Source organism: Podarcis cretensis (assembly GCF_951804945.1).
Source record: "Podarcis cretensis genome assembly, chromosome: 6".
NCBI lineage: Eukaryota > Metazoa > Chordata > Lepidosauria > Squamata > Lacertidae > Podarcis > Podarcis cretensis.
This window is the reverse complement of record NC_137175.1, coordinates 92,611,751-92,626,070: the sequence shown is the minus strand read 5'-3', so window position 1 is coordinate 92,626,070 and position 14,320 is coordinate 92,611,751. Positions and strand designations below refer to the sequence as shown.

Sequence of the window (14,320 nt, the reverse complement as noted above, 5' to 3'; positions counted from 1 at the left end):
GGGGCTTTTCCCCATATCCAGAAAGCAAGTTTTCTAGAGGTATAAACCAATAATCATATGTTTTCATTTACTACCCAGATATGCTTTCACATCTGTACAAGCATTGAAATATAGTTTTCCTATAAATAGCCAGCGGCTTCTATGCTCAAACTCTTTCTGACCAGAAATCCAAAGAAGAGTCTGGTGGTGTGTGTTTTATGACACGTGTGTGCTGATTTTCTTTGCTGGTGGCAGCTGTTTGCACATTATGGACCACCATTCCAGATGGTCTCCTGACATTTAGGGGCAGCCTTTTAGAGGTTACAGGGGCTGAAATAGAAAGGGTACAACTCTTTAAATCCTGATTTCTCTGTTTGGCTAAATAAACCAAGAAAGCTGACTTTACTTTGCCAAATGATTAACAAATACAGGAACAGATCAGACAGTGTTATAACACCTGTGGGTTATCTAGGCTTCCGTCCCTTTCTCCACTAATAATAATTGTGACACATTACAGTAATGCACTTGACCATGCATGTGCCCTCTCAAGCTCTGTCCGTCTTGGCTAATCAAATCTAGCTGGCAAGGTTTAACCAGCTGGGTCCAGGAGGTGGTAATTGTGTCTTTACCTAAGGCAGTGATGGCCAAACTTGGCCCTCCAGCTGTTTTGGGACTACAATTCCCATCATCCCTGATCACTGGTCCTGCTAGCTAGGGATGATGGGAGTTGTAGTCCCAAAACAGCTGGAGGGCCAAGTTTGATTATCACTGGCCTAAGGGGATCGTCCCCACTGCCCATAAAGAGGAAGTAGTACAGCCACTCCTAAAGAAGCCCACCCTGAACCCAATGCTTTGTGACAGCTTTCGACCAACCACAAATACCCTGTTTGGGGGGAAGGTGATCAAGGCGGGGTTGGTGGTGCAACTGCAGACATTCTTGAAATATACCAGTTATCTAGACCTATTGCAATCTGTTTTTTTTTTATATATATAATATTTATTGAAATTTTCCATATAATAACAAAACAGAAAGCAAAAATTAAAAAACACAAAAAATATCCAAAAAAGAAAAACAATTAAAAAACACATAAAATTTAAAGAACCTTATCTTCTTTCACCTTATTTCTCAGCCCTCCTTCCCCCTCCCCTTCTTGCATTCCAATTTATGTTGTCTGCTCAACAAGTTCTTATCATTTTTTCTTCTTTCCTCCATTTCTCAATTAGTTTTAAAAGCCTTATTTCTAATTAATTTAAAAAACCCAATTTTAACTTAATTTTAAACCTTTTTCCTAAAGTCGACCCAAATTTCCCTTCTACAATTTCCCCATATTCCATAAAAATCGCAAAAGTTATAAAAAGAAAAAAGAACTTAACAAACTATATTTTAACTCCCTTTGGATTCCCAAATCCCACACTCCCTTTCCCGGTTTGATCCCCAAATCAGTGTCCATCAGTCCATCAATTCTCAGCCTGGATCCCAAACTTCCGAGTCTCCTAAAACTCTTTCCATTTCCCTCTGCCGGATTTTTTGACCATCCTTTGTGTTCAACACCAACTCTCGGGGAAGATCTGTCCCAATAATGACCATTTTTCTTCCAAGCCAGGCCTCTAAATTTAAAAGTGGAGCTCAAATTTTGTTCCTTAAATTTTTTAAAACTGTATGTCCCAAAAGCTCCAACTTCCATCTTGATCTCACTTGTGCTAACAGGCCTCTGATCTGCCTTGATCTTCCACAACATTATAGCTTCACCTTCATTTTCCACCAAATTTTCCACCAAATCCTCATATGTCTCTTTTTCCACTTTCTCAAATTTATCAGATTTCTTTTGCCCAGCTGCAGCCACTTCTGTTCCAACTTCAAGGGCTTTTGGTTCCACGACAAAGGCTTGTATCAAGTCTCTTCCTGTTCTAGCAAGTTTATTTACTACTTCATTCAATGTTGTCACCCTTGTAGTCAAAATATTACCCTGGTCCTGGATCTCTCCCTGTAATTCCTGGAGCTTTCCCAGGAGATGAAATGTCCTATTCAGCTCAGTCAGTATTTTTCCACTTACAGCCATTTCTTGCAGTGTTCCAAAACTCCCCTCTAGGGGGATTTTGTTTACTTAGTATCTTTCCAGTTCCAATCCAAAAGTCCAATGTAACTTATTTTTCTTTATTCCCAGCAATTTGTATCCAAATTACAGAAAATCTAACCGGCAGAGTCACCAGAAACAACGTTTCCTTTTATTTCCCAGCTTTGACAGCTAGTTTGACAGCTGTCAAAGTCCGTATCTTTTCAGCAGGCTCTCTCACAGATCACTCCCGGGGTCCCGGGGGGTTGCACTTTAACTTTCCAAACCGACTCTTGTCCTCCAGCAAAATTAATTGTAGTGTCCAATCATGAAATTAATAGTTTTTCTCCACAAGTGACAAAGATGTTTCTCTCAACTTTAGCTCTCTAGTCCTTGCTTTAGGTTGTCTGCAAGGCGGGGGGGGGGGGCGGACTTCCTTTTTACACCTCCCCCGGTCGTACCGAATTTAAAGACAAAAGTTCCTTTTTAAATCCAATTTCCGTATTACTCATGGGTTGTTGCTTTTAGTCCGAATGTTCAAGGGAAAAAGTCAGCGCTCTCCGTCCATGGCTTGCGGCTTCACTCAGCAGGGGAAGCAGAGGGCTCTCAGCACTGCGCCGCTCCCCCTTCCCCGTTCCATAGCCTTTAAAAAGGCTCCTTCGCAGGTCGGGAGGGCGCTAATGGTGCCCACCGAGTCACCATGTCCACAGGCATCCGCGCCTGTGGTTTTTAGGGGTCCCCGCGTCACCGCGATGGCGCTAACCCGGAAGTCTAGACCTATTGCAATCTGGTTCAGCGCTGACTTTGGGATGGAATCAGTCAACGTTGCCCTGATTAATGACCTTTATAGAGAACAAGACAAGTAAAGCATGACCTTACTCCTTCTCCTCAGTGTCTCTGCAGCTTTTGATATCTTTGATGATGGCGTTCTCCTGGACCCAACTTTGTAGGGTGGGTACTGGGGGCATGTTTTACAGAGGTTCCACTCCTACTTCCAGGGTCAGCCTAGTATTGAGGAAGTGCTCTTCTGCTCTGTGGCAGTTAGGCTATGGCGTTCTGCAGAGCACAGTTTTGTCCCCAGTGCTATTTTATATATGAGGTCATTGAGAGAGGTCATTGGGAGATTTGGAACATACTGTCATCAGTACACCGATGGCACTCAGCTCTATTTCTCCATAATATCTGGATCATGTGTAGTGGTGCAGGAACTGGACTGGAGCCTGGCTGCAGTGCTGGGCTGAAGGAGGACCAATAAACTGAGCTTGACTTCTGGTAAGATGGGTGCAGGGCTGGTGAAAATGCTTCGAAGGACCCATGAATCTGACCAGTGCTTTTTTTCTGGGGGGACCCCGGGGTACACATACCCCTAAACATTTTGTGAATCTTTGTACTTTTGTCCGTTTACTGAATTTATTTCCCCCGATTTAAACTATAAAATGATGATTTTCTTGAGTCAAAATGAGAGTACCCCATAACATTTGTTTAGGGGAAAAAGCACTGGATCTAACAATCCCATACCAGATATTGTAACTCCCAAAGCAATGGCTGTCTCAAAGAACCTGTGACATAGGTGCTGTCCTAAAGTCTTCCTGGCCATTAGCCCATCAGGTTTTTTTTTTAAAAAAGAGAGTTTAGAATGGGGCAGAGGAGTAATGATCAGCAACCCTGTGGTACTTTGTTGGGGCTGAAGGCTAAACAAGGGTGTTGCATCAGTATAGCAGACACCTCAAATTCTTGCTTGCTGCTAAAAAAGTAGTTTTGCTGGGCATATTGAAAGACTCTCCCTGAGTGTAGCTTTCTTCCAGCATAAAGCTTGGTGTGTGTCTCTGGGATTCAGCAATACCCTCTCTCTGTTAAATTTATCAGGTTCTGCAGAAGATGACCTGGTTTTGGAAGTGGTGATAATGATTGGCACAGTGTCCATGGATGATTCTTGCGCAGCGCTGCTAGCTAAATCTGGGATTATTCCAGCACTCATTGAACTACTAAACGGTATGTTATTAAGAATCTCCTATGGATTTTGGGGGGGGGGGTATGCGCACAGTTCCCAGTTCCACAAGTCTGTAAGCACCTGAGTATTAAACCTATGTTGTGAAACCTTATTTAATGTTAGATTGTTTATTGCCCTCTGATGCTCATCCAAGACAAATACTTTCAGTGGATATACCACTTAAATAAACACACAAACATTGTACAAAAATTACTGTAGAATTTTTTTTGGCGAGAGCAATTTACTTCAGCTTAGCAACTCCTCTGATTAGACCTCTCATTAAAAACAATAATATTCAAGAGGTTGGGACTTGAAATGCTAACTCTTCTCTGCCCCTTCTTCAAGAAGGCTGGCTATTATTCATGTTTGGATCCATCTTCTTTTGACATTGGACGAGCTAGAAATTAGGCTTGTACCTTCCCTCTACTATGCCCCATCTCTTTATTCTTCCCAACCCTTGCCTTTCCCCAAGCTAAAGAAGTTTTCCGTTGGCAAAGGAGAAGGGGTAATGATCTACAGAAGACTCCTTTCAGCTGTAACGAAAGGATGCATTGGTGAAAAGCAGCAGCTCACATGCGGGGCATGGCTTAGAGCTGAGAAAAGGGACACATGCTCTCTGGAGAGCTGTTCTCAGTTCAGCTCAAAGGAAAGCGGAAACACATCACTAACCCAGAACTGAGCTTCAGATGGTTTCGACTTGGGAATTCAGTGTGACTTTCGACAAAGGACCAGCCCCTCTTGAGTCAGCAGGGTCCTGGGAACCACATATTTCAGGGGAGTGGCTACTACCAAGGCTGACCAGAATTTGAGGACCCCACCCTTCCACAAGTTAAGGATTATTATTATTTTTTTACTTGAGGAAGGGGGGGTGTCTAGTAGTGAAGAGGGTGTGGTGAATAAATTGGGCTTTTCAAGTCTTCCAGATGAACACTCAAAAATCCCTTGAGATTTTTTGAGTTTTGAATTGGAACACTTTAAAAGCCCAATTTATCTTCAGGCCAATCTGGCACCGGTTCACACATTCCTGACTTTCCAGATGTGAGATGGACATGTAGATTAAGCCTGAAAACTGCACATTCTGTCTACTTCACATCTTGAAACTTGCGACTGCTACTTTCCCTGGTATCAGGGCATGAGTGATTAGCAGGAGAGGAGAAATTTAGGAGGTGGGGGGGTGTCTAACCTTTCCCTTGCCTGCCATTTTCCATAATTCTCTTCCTAGTGGTTTTTATTCAACCTGTGCCTCTGTCACAAACACAGATCTGAGATGCCAACTGGAAAATAAGTGGCAGGGGTGTGGAAGGTTTGCAGGAGCATGATTAAATTCCTTTCTCCAAACTGCCACTTCTGCCTATACATTGCTTCTTCTTGGTGCTGCTTTGCTCAGGAAAAGTGGTGCCCAGATTTCCTGGATGTGGAGTCGGAGTGCACTGGGTAGTTCTGTCCTAAAGGCAAGGAGAGTTGTTCTCCAAAGCCCTGCCTTCTGTCCTTAATGCAGGCAACCACCTCCATTGTCCACCTCTTCCTCCTTCAGAACTAGTTTAAAAAACAAACAAGGAGTCACTTTTGCTTCCATTTCTGAACGCGCTTCGGAATTCAAACAGCTTTCTCCATTTTTTCAATGGATTTTGCTGGCCACCCTTTGATCTTCAGTTTTCAAACTTTTCGGAAGCCGAATGGTCTTTCAGAATGGATTATGTTCAAAAACTGAGGTTCCACTGTACAGTGGTATCTCGGGTTACATACGCTTCAGGTTACATACGCTTCAGGTTACAGACTCCACTAACCCAGAAATATTACCTCGGGTTAAGAGCTTTGCTTCAGGATGAGAACAGAAATCGGGCTCCTGCGGCACAGCGGCAGCAGGAGGCCCCATCAGCTAAAGTGGTGCTTCAGGTTAAGAACAGTTTCAGGTTAAGAATGGACCTCCGGAATGAATTAAGTACTTAACCCGAGGTACCACTATATTTGCTTTGAGCTAGACCAGGTAGCAGAGCTATTTGGATTTAGAGGGTGGGATTTTCACTTTTTTTTTATGGAGGTGGCCTGAGCAAAGATAATTCTTGGGGTTAAGTGGGTGGAGCAAAGCAGTGTGCTAACTCAGAGTGCATATCTTCCAAATCTCCAAAAGTAAAATAGGGTGGAAAGACTGGTAGCATATTCTGCCCTCCCCCCACCCCCCAAAGCGAGAAGAATATGTAGAAAGCTGTAGAAAGTAGTGGCATTGAGTTCCTTCCAATGCAGCATGTCCCTTGGAATTATAAGCGCATGCTTCTCCCCTCCTGTAAGTAACTCTGGAGAACCTTCAGACAAACGCCACTCCTGAACTTTGGTTAAAACTGGTGTGTTTTTAGTGTATATGTTCATGTGGATTATGATCTAGAAAATTTAATGCATCATCTTCATGATTAAATGCTAGTAATTGGGGATTTAAAGTTTGACGGGGCAATTCTTTTTCCTTTTGTATAGCTCAGCAAGAAGATGACGAGTTTGTGTGCCAAATCATTTATGTGTTTTACCAGATGGTCTTCCATCAAGCCACGAGAGATGTCATAATCAAGGAGACTCGTATCCTTCTTTTATAGTTCAAATAGTACTGCTGCAGTGCTTTTATTGGTTCTACAGAATATGCAGAAGCTCATATGTCAAGGTAGCTTCACTATAGGTTCACCACAGACCATGCATTTCTATATGAAATTGAATTGCTTTGTATTTTAAAGGTAAAGGTACCCCTGACCGTTAGGTCCAGTTGCGGATGACTCTGGGGTTGCACGCTCATCTTGCTCTCTAGGCTGAGGGAGCCGGCGTTTGTCCGCAGACAGCTTCTGGGTCATGTGGTCAGCATGACTACGCCGCTTCTGGCGAACCAGAACAGCGCACGGAAACGCCGTTTACCTTCCCGCTGTAAAGCGGTACCTATTTATCTACTTGCACTTTGACGTGCTTTCAAACTGCTAGATGGGCAGGAGCTGGGACCAAACAATGGGAGCTCACCCCCTTGCGGGGATTCGAACCGCTGACCTTCTGATCGGCAAGCCCAAGAGACTCAGGGGTTTAGACCACAGCGCCACCCGTGTCCGCTTTGTATTTTAGGATCATTTTTTTAAAAAAAATAACCAACTATTTTCTAGAGATGCAGTGAAGCAATTGAAGCTAATATTGGTGTTGTATCTTAAGCTGCTATTTATTGAGGAGGAGTAACTCCTTTGTGGGGTTACTAGTTTGGTCCTCCCAGGATTCCTGTGCCTTCCCAGGGGCAATGTAATGACTGCAGCCATGCCTACCACGGAGATGCAGTGACGGTGAAAGTGTATTTGTTACTCTTCTGTGTGTCATGCAGCTTTCTTAACAACGGGAACTCTGCAAAAGCTAAAGGGCTGGCAATCCAATTATTCTGTGTTGCCTTCAGAAATGGCCCCACTTCACAGCTGTGTTTCTGTTCTTATAGGGGATAGCAAACAAAAGAACATGCCTTCTCCTCTTCTGTCCACCCCCATCCCTGTCACTAATCTTGGGTGTCTTCATTCACAACAGGAGGAGAGGCAGTAGGTGGTCAGTTTCAAAGGATGGTGGCAGGAATAGCTGTGGTTTTTGATCTGTAGTTTTTGTTTCCAAAGCTGCTGCTGCTGCTCTTCTGTGAGCTCTGCTGCTGACGCTGCATGGGACCATAGCTATGGGTGGTATTCCGTTCAGTTTTACTCAGAGTAGACCAATTGAAATTACTGGACCTTAGTAATGTACATTTCATTGAGTCTGTTCTGAGTAAATCTTAGTTGAATGTCACAATATGTTATAACACTCATTTTTGCTCTGCAATAGAAGTTGTTTAGTGTAGTCAGGTCATAGAATGAGCTTATTAGCATATGTGCTAAACCATATCCATAACAACTGTATTTTTTTGTATCCATAAACATTTACATGACTTTTTAGTAAGGCTGCAAGCTTTAATAAAATGTTCATATGATCTTAGCTTAATGGGTGGCGCTGGGAACATGTACATATGCAAAACAAATGGCTGTTCTTTCCGTTTTGCATGTGATTCTAGCATATCTTTATGCTTTCAAAATCAGTTACTGTGGGTGGTGATGTAATAGGGGATTAGGGAATGATCTGTATTCCTGCTTTCCAAATGTAATGAAAAGAAACACCTGATGGTTGTTTTCCCTTCTAGCATTGTTAATAGCAAGTCTATCTCCCACTTAAAAAGCACACTCCCTTTTCTTTAGAGTTCTCAGTAAAGGTAAAGGTAAAGGGACCCCTGACCATTAGGTCCAGTCGTGGCCGACTCTGGGGTTGCGGCGCTCATCTCGCTTTATTGGCCAAGGGAGCTGGCGTACAGCTTCCAGGTCATGTGGCCAGCATGACTAAGCCGCTTCTGGAGAAACAGAGCAGCGCACGGAAACGCTGTTTACCTTCCCACTGGAGCAGTACCTATTTATCTACTTGCACTTTGACATGCTTTCGAAGCAGGAGCAGGGACCGAGCAATGGGACCCCCCCCCCCCCCGTCGCGGGGATTCAAACCGCCAACCTTCTAATCAGCAAGTCCTAGGCTCTGTGGTTTAACCCACAGCGCCACCCGCGTCTCAGTAATTTAATGTTAACAGATAGAATCATAGAATCATAGAGTTGGAAGAGACCACAAGGGCCATCGAGTCCAACCTCCTGCCAAGCAGGAAACACCATCAGAGCACTCCTGACATATGGTTGTCAAGCCTCTGCTTAAAGACCTCCAAAGAAGGAGACTCCACCACACTCCTTGGCAGCAAATTCCACTGTCGAACAGCTCTTACTGTCAGGAAGTTCTTCCTAATGTTTAGGTGGAGTCTTCTTTCTTGTAGTTTGGAACCATTGCTCCGTGTCAGCTTCTCTGGAGCAGCAGAAAACAACCTTTCTCCCTCCTCTATGTGACATCCTTTTATATATTTGAACATGGCTATCATATCACCCCTTAACCTCCTCTTCTCCAGGCTAAACATGCCCAGCTCCCTTAGCCGTTCCTCATAAGGCATCGTTTCCAGGCCTTGGACCATTTTGCTTGCCCTCCTCTGGACACGTTCCAGTTTGTCAGTGTCCTTCTTGAAGTGTGGTGCCCAGAACTAGACACAGTACTCCAGATGAGGTCTGACCAGAGCAGAATACAGTGGCACTATTACTTCCCTTGATCTAGATGCTATACTCCTATTGATGCAGCCCAGAATTGCATTGGCTTTTTTAGCTGCCGCGTCACACTGTTGGCTCATGTCAAGTTTGTGGTCAACCAAGACTCCTAGATCCTTTTCACATGTACTGCTCTCAAGCCAGGTGTGTGTTTTTTCCAAGCCTTATGAAGATGGTTGAAGGAGCTGGAGATGTTTAGCCTGGAAAAGAGGACCAAGGGGGAGAAAGGTTCAAATACCTTAAGAGCTGTCACATGGAGTAAGCTTGTTTACCCCTGCTCTGACAGGAAGGACCAATGGCTTCAAGTTACAAGAAAGGAGATTCTGACTCAATATTAGGAAGAACTTTCTGACAGTGAGAGCTGTTAGACGGTGGAACTGTCTCTCTCAGGAGGTGATGGACACTCCTTCCTTGGAGATTTTAAGCAGATGCTTGATGGCCATCTGTCATGGATGCTTTAGTTGAGATTCCTGCATTGCAGGGGGCTGGACTAGATGATGCTTGAGGTCCCTTCCAACTCTGCAGTTCTGCGATTTATTTAAATTATTTCTTACCTACCCTTCACCACAAAGGTCCAGGATGAATTAAAAATGCTATGTTAAAATAAGTTTGAAACAGTTACTTCACCCCGGCATACACTGTTCACACCAAAATTGTATAGAATTGTTTGGAGGAATCCATAATTGCTTTACTTCCTTAACTTTATCTTTGTAGAGGCTCCAGCATATCTTATAGACCTGATGCATGATAAAAATGCTGAGATCCGTAAAGTCTGTGACAATACACTGGATATAATAGCAGTAAGTGACTTTTTACTTTCTTCCTTCTGAGTATTAATGAAAATGACAAGCACCTTTTTTTCTGAAAAGCAGTAGTATTTTCTGACGTGGGACTGAAAATTATGTCAATTGTGTTGCAAATACGTTTCAGTAAAATTTGTTCCTCATATTTTACTCAGTTATTTTTGCTTCCGAAATTATAAGCGCATTCAGAAAACACAGGATTGGTGGGGTCCTTTATTATGTGTTGCCTTATGAAGCTTCTTTGCTAGGTTATATGATTTTAAAAAACAATTCAGTGTGTTTATTTTAAGGTGCATTCTCCAGGCTTATATGGTGAATATTTTCTTATAAAAGAATAATTGTTATACCATGTGGATCAGATCAAATTGAAATATTAGGCAGAAACAGCAACTCCTGTGCACTGAAACAGTGCCCTGAATGTCTGTGTGCATAAAAACGAGTAAACTCTGTTTTTTTCAGATTATTTTTTTTAGATGCAAGTGCGTACTTCAAATGACAGTTTACAGTATTTTAAGACTTGGAGATTTTAATGGATGCAAAATCATATTTATAGTCTTCAAAAATCCTTAATTTACCCTTGTTAGGAAGTGGTGATCAGTGGTGTTTTATAACATTTTTGCATGTATGCAGTTCTCCACACCTGGATTATTTCACCTATTTAGTACTGTGATATATTTCATGAAAATAAATGCTTCATATTTAGTAAGGCAGAGCTGTTTCTCCTAGACTTCGGGTTATTTCTGTAGGTCATTCCTGTATAAGTATTTGCACATAGCATGGTTGCGTCCATCGTTCTGCCCGGACACTGAGGTCCAGTGCCGAGGGCCTTCTGGCGGTTCCCCCGCTGCGAGAAGCCAAGTTACAGGGAACCAGGCAGAGGGCCTTCTCGGTAGTGGCACCCGCCCTGTGGAACGCCCTCCCAAAAGATGTCAAAGAGAAAAATAACTACCAAACTTTTAGAAGACATCTGAAGGCAGCCCTGTTTAGGGAAGCTTATAATGTTTAATAGGTTATTGTATTTTAGTGTTTTATTGGAAGCCGCCCAGAGTGGCTGGGGAAATCCATCCAGATGGGCGGGGTATTATTATTATTATTATTATTATTATTATTATTATTATTATTATTATTTCCCCTCTGTGGCTCTTCCGGGGCCTCCTGGGTCCCCCATTCTCTGGCTCCGGTAGCAGCTTACTGAGCCTGTGGCGATTGCCATCTTGCCGGCATTTTCTCTCTTCAGAACCTGGATGTTCTACTCAAATCCGCTCTGCGGCAATTAATGCGGTGAAAGCTTTGGAACTGATTTTAGGGCTGGAGAAAAATGGTGTGTGACTATTATGCGGTGGCAACGATTATGCGATGAAATACGGTAGTTTCAGAATGTAACGTACCATCTCCACTGTGTGTCTTCACAATATATTTACAAGTCCAACTTGTCTCTCTGTTTCAACTGTACTTTATTGCCACAGGGCAGATAATAATACTACATCAGCCTAAATTGTTGGACAAATTGTGGTTAGAAGCTATGTGTTGGCACCGTTTAAGATAAATAACCCCAAGAAGTAAAATTCAAGGTGGCAGTTTTGTGATACAATCCTGGTGGTTTCAGGCATATTGTGTTTTACCACAGTAGCTGTGAGCTTATGTAATGTGCAAAGATATGTATGGCTGTATAACATTTCAAGTGGTTTTTTTTTTTTTTTTTTTTTTTTTGCTGTGCTTCCAACTTACTGCATTGCAGCTTTAATTTAGTTGAGCAGTTGTCTTTAATGAACCTTATTACTGACCAGATTAAGGACCTGCCACGTTAAAGAAAAAAGGGGAATCTGTTTTCCATCAGACACAGCGAAACACAGAACAGATTTATATAGTTCTCTCTTAGCACCGAGTATTTTAATTAGATAAAAGGTGTGACGGAAACCGGTGACAAAGAGGACCCCAATGGATAGCACCCAGATTTTGAGAGGCTACTTAATGCTTCATAAAGTGTCAGTGGTTTAGTACTCTAGGGAAAGGTTTAGTCGTTCAAAAAGGATGGCACATACCCTGCAGAAATAATTTGTGTATTTTCCACGATGAAGGTCCTAATAAAGGTAGAGGACAATAACAAGAACTGACTAAATCTGCAGCAGGGGGAAGAACAGTATTTTCACTATACATGCTCAAACAATGGTCTTGCCACCCATGTTCTTATCTTCTGTTTTGGCTATTTGTCAGAAATCCTCACTCATCTGATTCAGAAGGCTTGAAGTCACCCCCCACTTCAACCCTGCTTTCTGTGGGAATGATCTATGTCAGAGGTTCCCAAACTTATTTCACCTACTGTCCCCTTTTCAAAAAAAATTACTCTGCATCCTGCCCCATAAATCTACCTTTTTTAGGCAAACAAACAGAAATATGCAGTGACAAATTTGCATTATTTTATGTATTTCTTCCTATGTCGTACCACACTAGGTCCTAGGTCCTCCATACCTGATTTGCACCCACCCCACCCACCAGACCTCTGTGACTGCTCCTTTCCTTATCCCCATGACTGATCTCCAGTTTCAGACATCATGATATATGAGAATATCACAATGTTTAACTGCTGATGTATCACAATGTTGAAAACCAGATATCGCTCAGCCCTAGTCTGGTTGTTGTTTTTCAGTATGCCTAAAATCCTTTGCTTATAAGGGGCTACCCCACATTTTGTCCATAAAATTCCTTTGCAGAGGTAACTACCAAAGAGTTATCAAAATTTACAAAAGTAGGGGGTCCGTGGCTTGGGTTTTGAAAAATAGGGGTCTTCAATAATTGGGTAATTGGGAACCACTGTCCTACAACATCGGACGTGCAGATGAAACATGTACGAACAGATTTTCAAAACTTGGTGAGGAGGTGGACTAGGCCCCAGGACCAGAGTCAAACCTGCCTGTTCAGTCCAATTTGCCCCAGGGGTGGGGCCGGCGCTGCAGCTCACCTGCCATTGGCCAAAAAGGCAGGCAAGCTGTGACCCACTCCTTGGGCCTGGGTGAAGCCAAAAAGTGTTCACCCAAACCCAGGAAAATCCCTCCCTCCAGCACAACCATCAGGTCCAGGGGGGAACATTGTTGCCATCTTGCAACAGCGCCCGACCTGGCGGTGTCATTACACAACAGGCAAAACATGTATGAACAGTTACAGATAGGTAGCCGTGTTGGTCTGCCATAGTCAAAACAAAATAAAAAAATTCCTTCCAGTAGCACCTTAAAGACCAACTAAGTGAGTTCTTGGTATGAGCTTTCGTGTGCATGCACACTTCTTCAGATACACGAAAGCTCATACCAAGAACTAACTTAGTTGGTCTTTAAGGTGCTACTGGAAGGAATTTTTTTATTTTGTTTTGACTATGGCAGACCAACACGGCTACCTATCTGTAACTGGAACTATGGAAGGCACCACATTGAGCCGCATGAAATGTATAAACAGTTTATCAAAATTCTATTCTTTATGCTTCCGCCACCTCCTTATTTTTATTTAATGCCCCCCAATTGCACTTGAGGCTTCTACTGCTCCCCTGGATTGTTCCAGGGCCCCCCAGGAGGCGTTATTGCCAACTTTGGGAAACACTGATTTTTGTGATCAAGTTTCCCATGGGGTACTCAGCTGCGCAGACAATCCAGCCACTTCTGTACCTGTTCCAAACTGGACCGCAAGTTAGGGAGAAATGGCCTCATGGCACAAATTTGGCCTAGGGGCTGGAGGTTCTCCCCACACTTTAAACAAACTGCAAGCAGCAAGCTGAGAACAAAACATTGACTTTTGCTCATGATTTGTTGGCAGAAAAGTAAAACCTGAGCCTGGGTTCACACAAAATTACAAGCCAGTCTCTTGTGGGAAGCATATTGATTTTTTGCTTTTAAGGTGCCTTTTTTAATTACCTATCCAAAAAGTTTAATAGCAAAAGTGAAGAACTAATAACAGTTTTTACTTTAAGGCCAGCTACTATTAAAGCCTTTAAATCTCGCTAACAGGAATATGATGAGGAATGGGCCAAGAAGATCCAGAGTGAGAAGTTTCGATGGCACAACTCTCAGTGGCTGGAAATGGTGGAAAGTCGGCAGATGGATGAAAATGAACAGTACTTGTATGGGGATGACCGCATTGAGCCGTATATTCATGAAGGGGACATTCTTGAAAGACCTGATCTTTACTACAATGCTGGTAAGGCTGATACTGTACAGATAACATAAACTTCCCCACTGCACAGGCTCCCTGCAAGCATTTCGTGGAGTTGATTCCCAGTACAGTGGTGCCCCACAAGACGAACGCCTCGCAAGATGGAAAACCCGCTAGACGAAAGGGTTTTCCATTTTG

At 43.0% G+C, this 14,320-nt stretch overlaps 1 protein-coding gene across 2 annotated transcripts in view; it reads left to right on the top strand.

The window, feature by feature from the left end:
- KIFAP3 (kinesin associated protein 3) overlaps nucleotides 1–14,320 on the top strand; it is an 81,665-nt gene that overhangs the window by 38,271 nt on the left and 29,074 nt on the right. For both annotated transcript variants that reach the window (XM_079981319.1, XM_079981318.1), the window contains exons 15-18: nucleotides 3,900–4,025; nucleotides 6,493–6,591; nucleotides 9,897–9,982; nucleotides 13,978–14,167. In XM_079981319.1, the coding sequence (XP_079837445.1) occupies nucleotides 3,900–4,025; nucleotides 6,493–6,591; nucleotides 9,897–9,982; nucleotides 13,978–14,167 (501 nt within the window). The remainder of the gene's footprint in view (nucleotides 1–3,899; nucleotides 4,026–6,492; nucleotides 6,592–9,896; nucleotides 9,983–13,977; nucleotides 14,168–14,320) is intronic.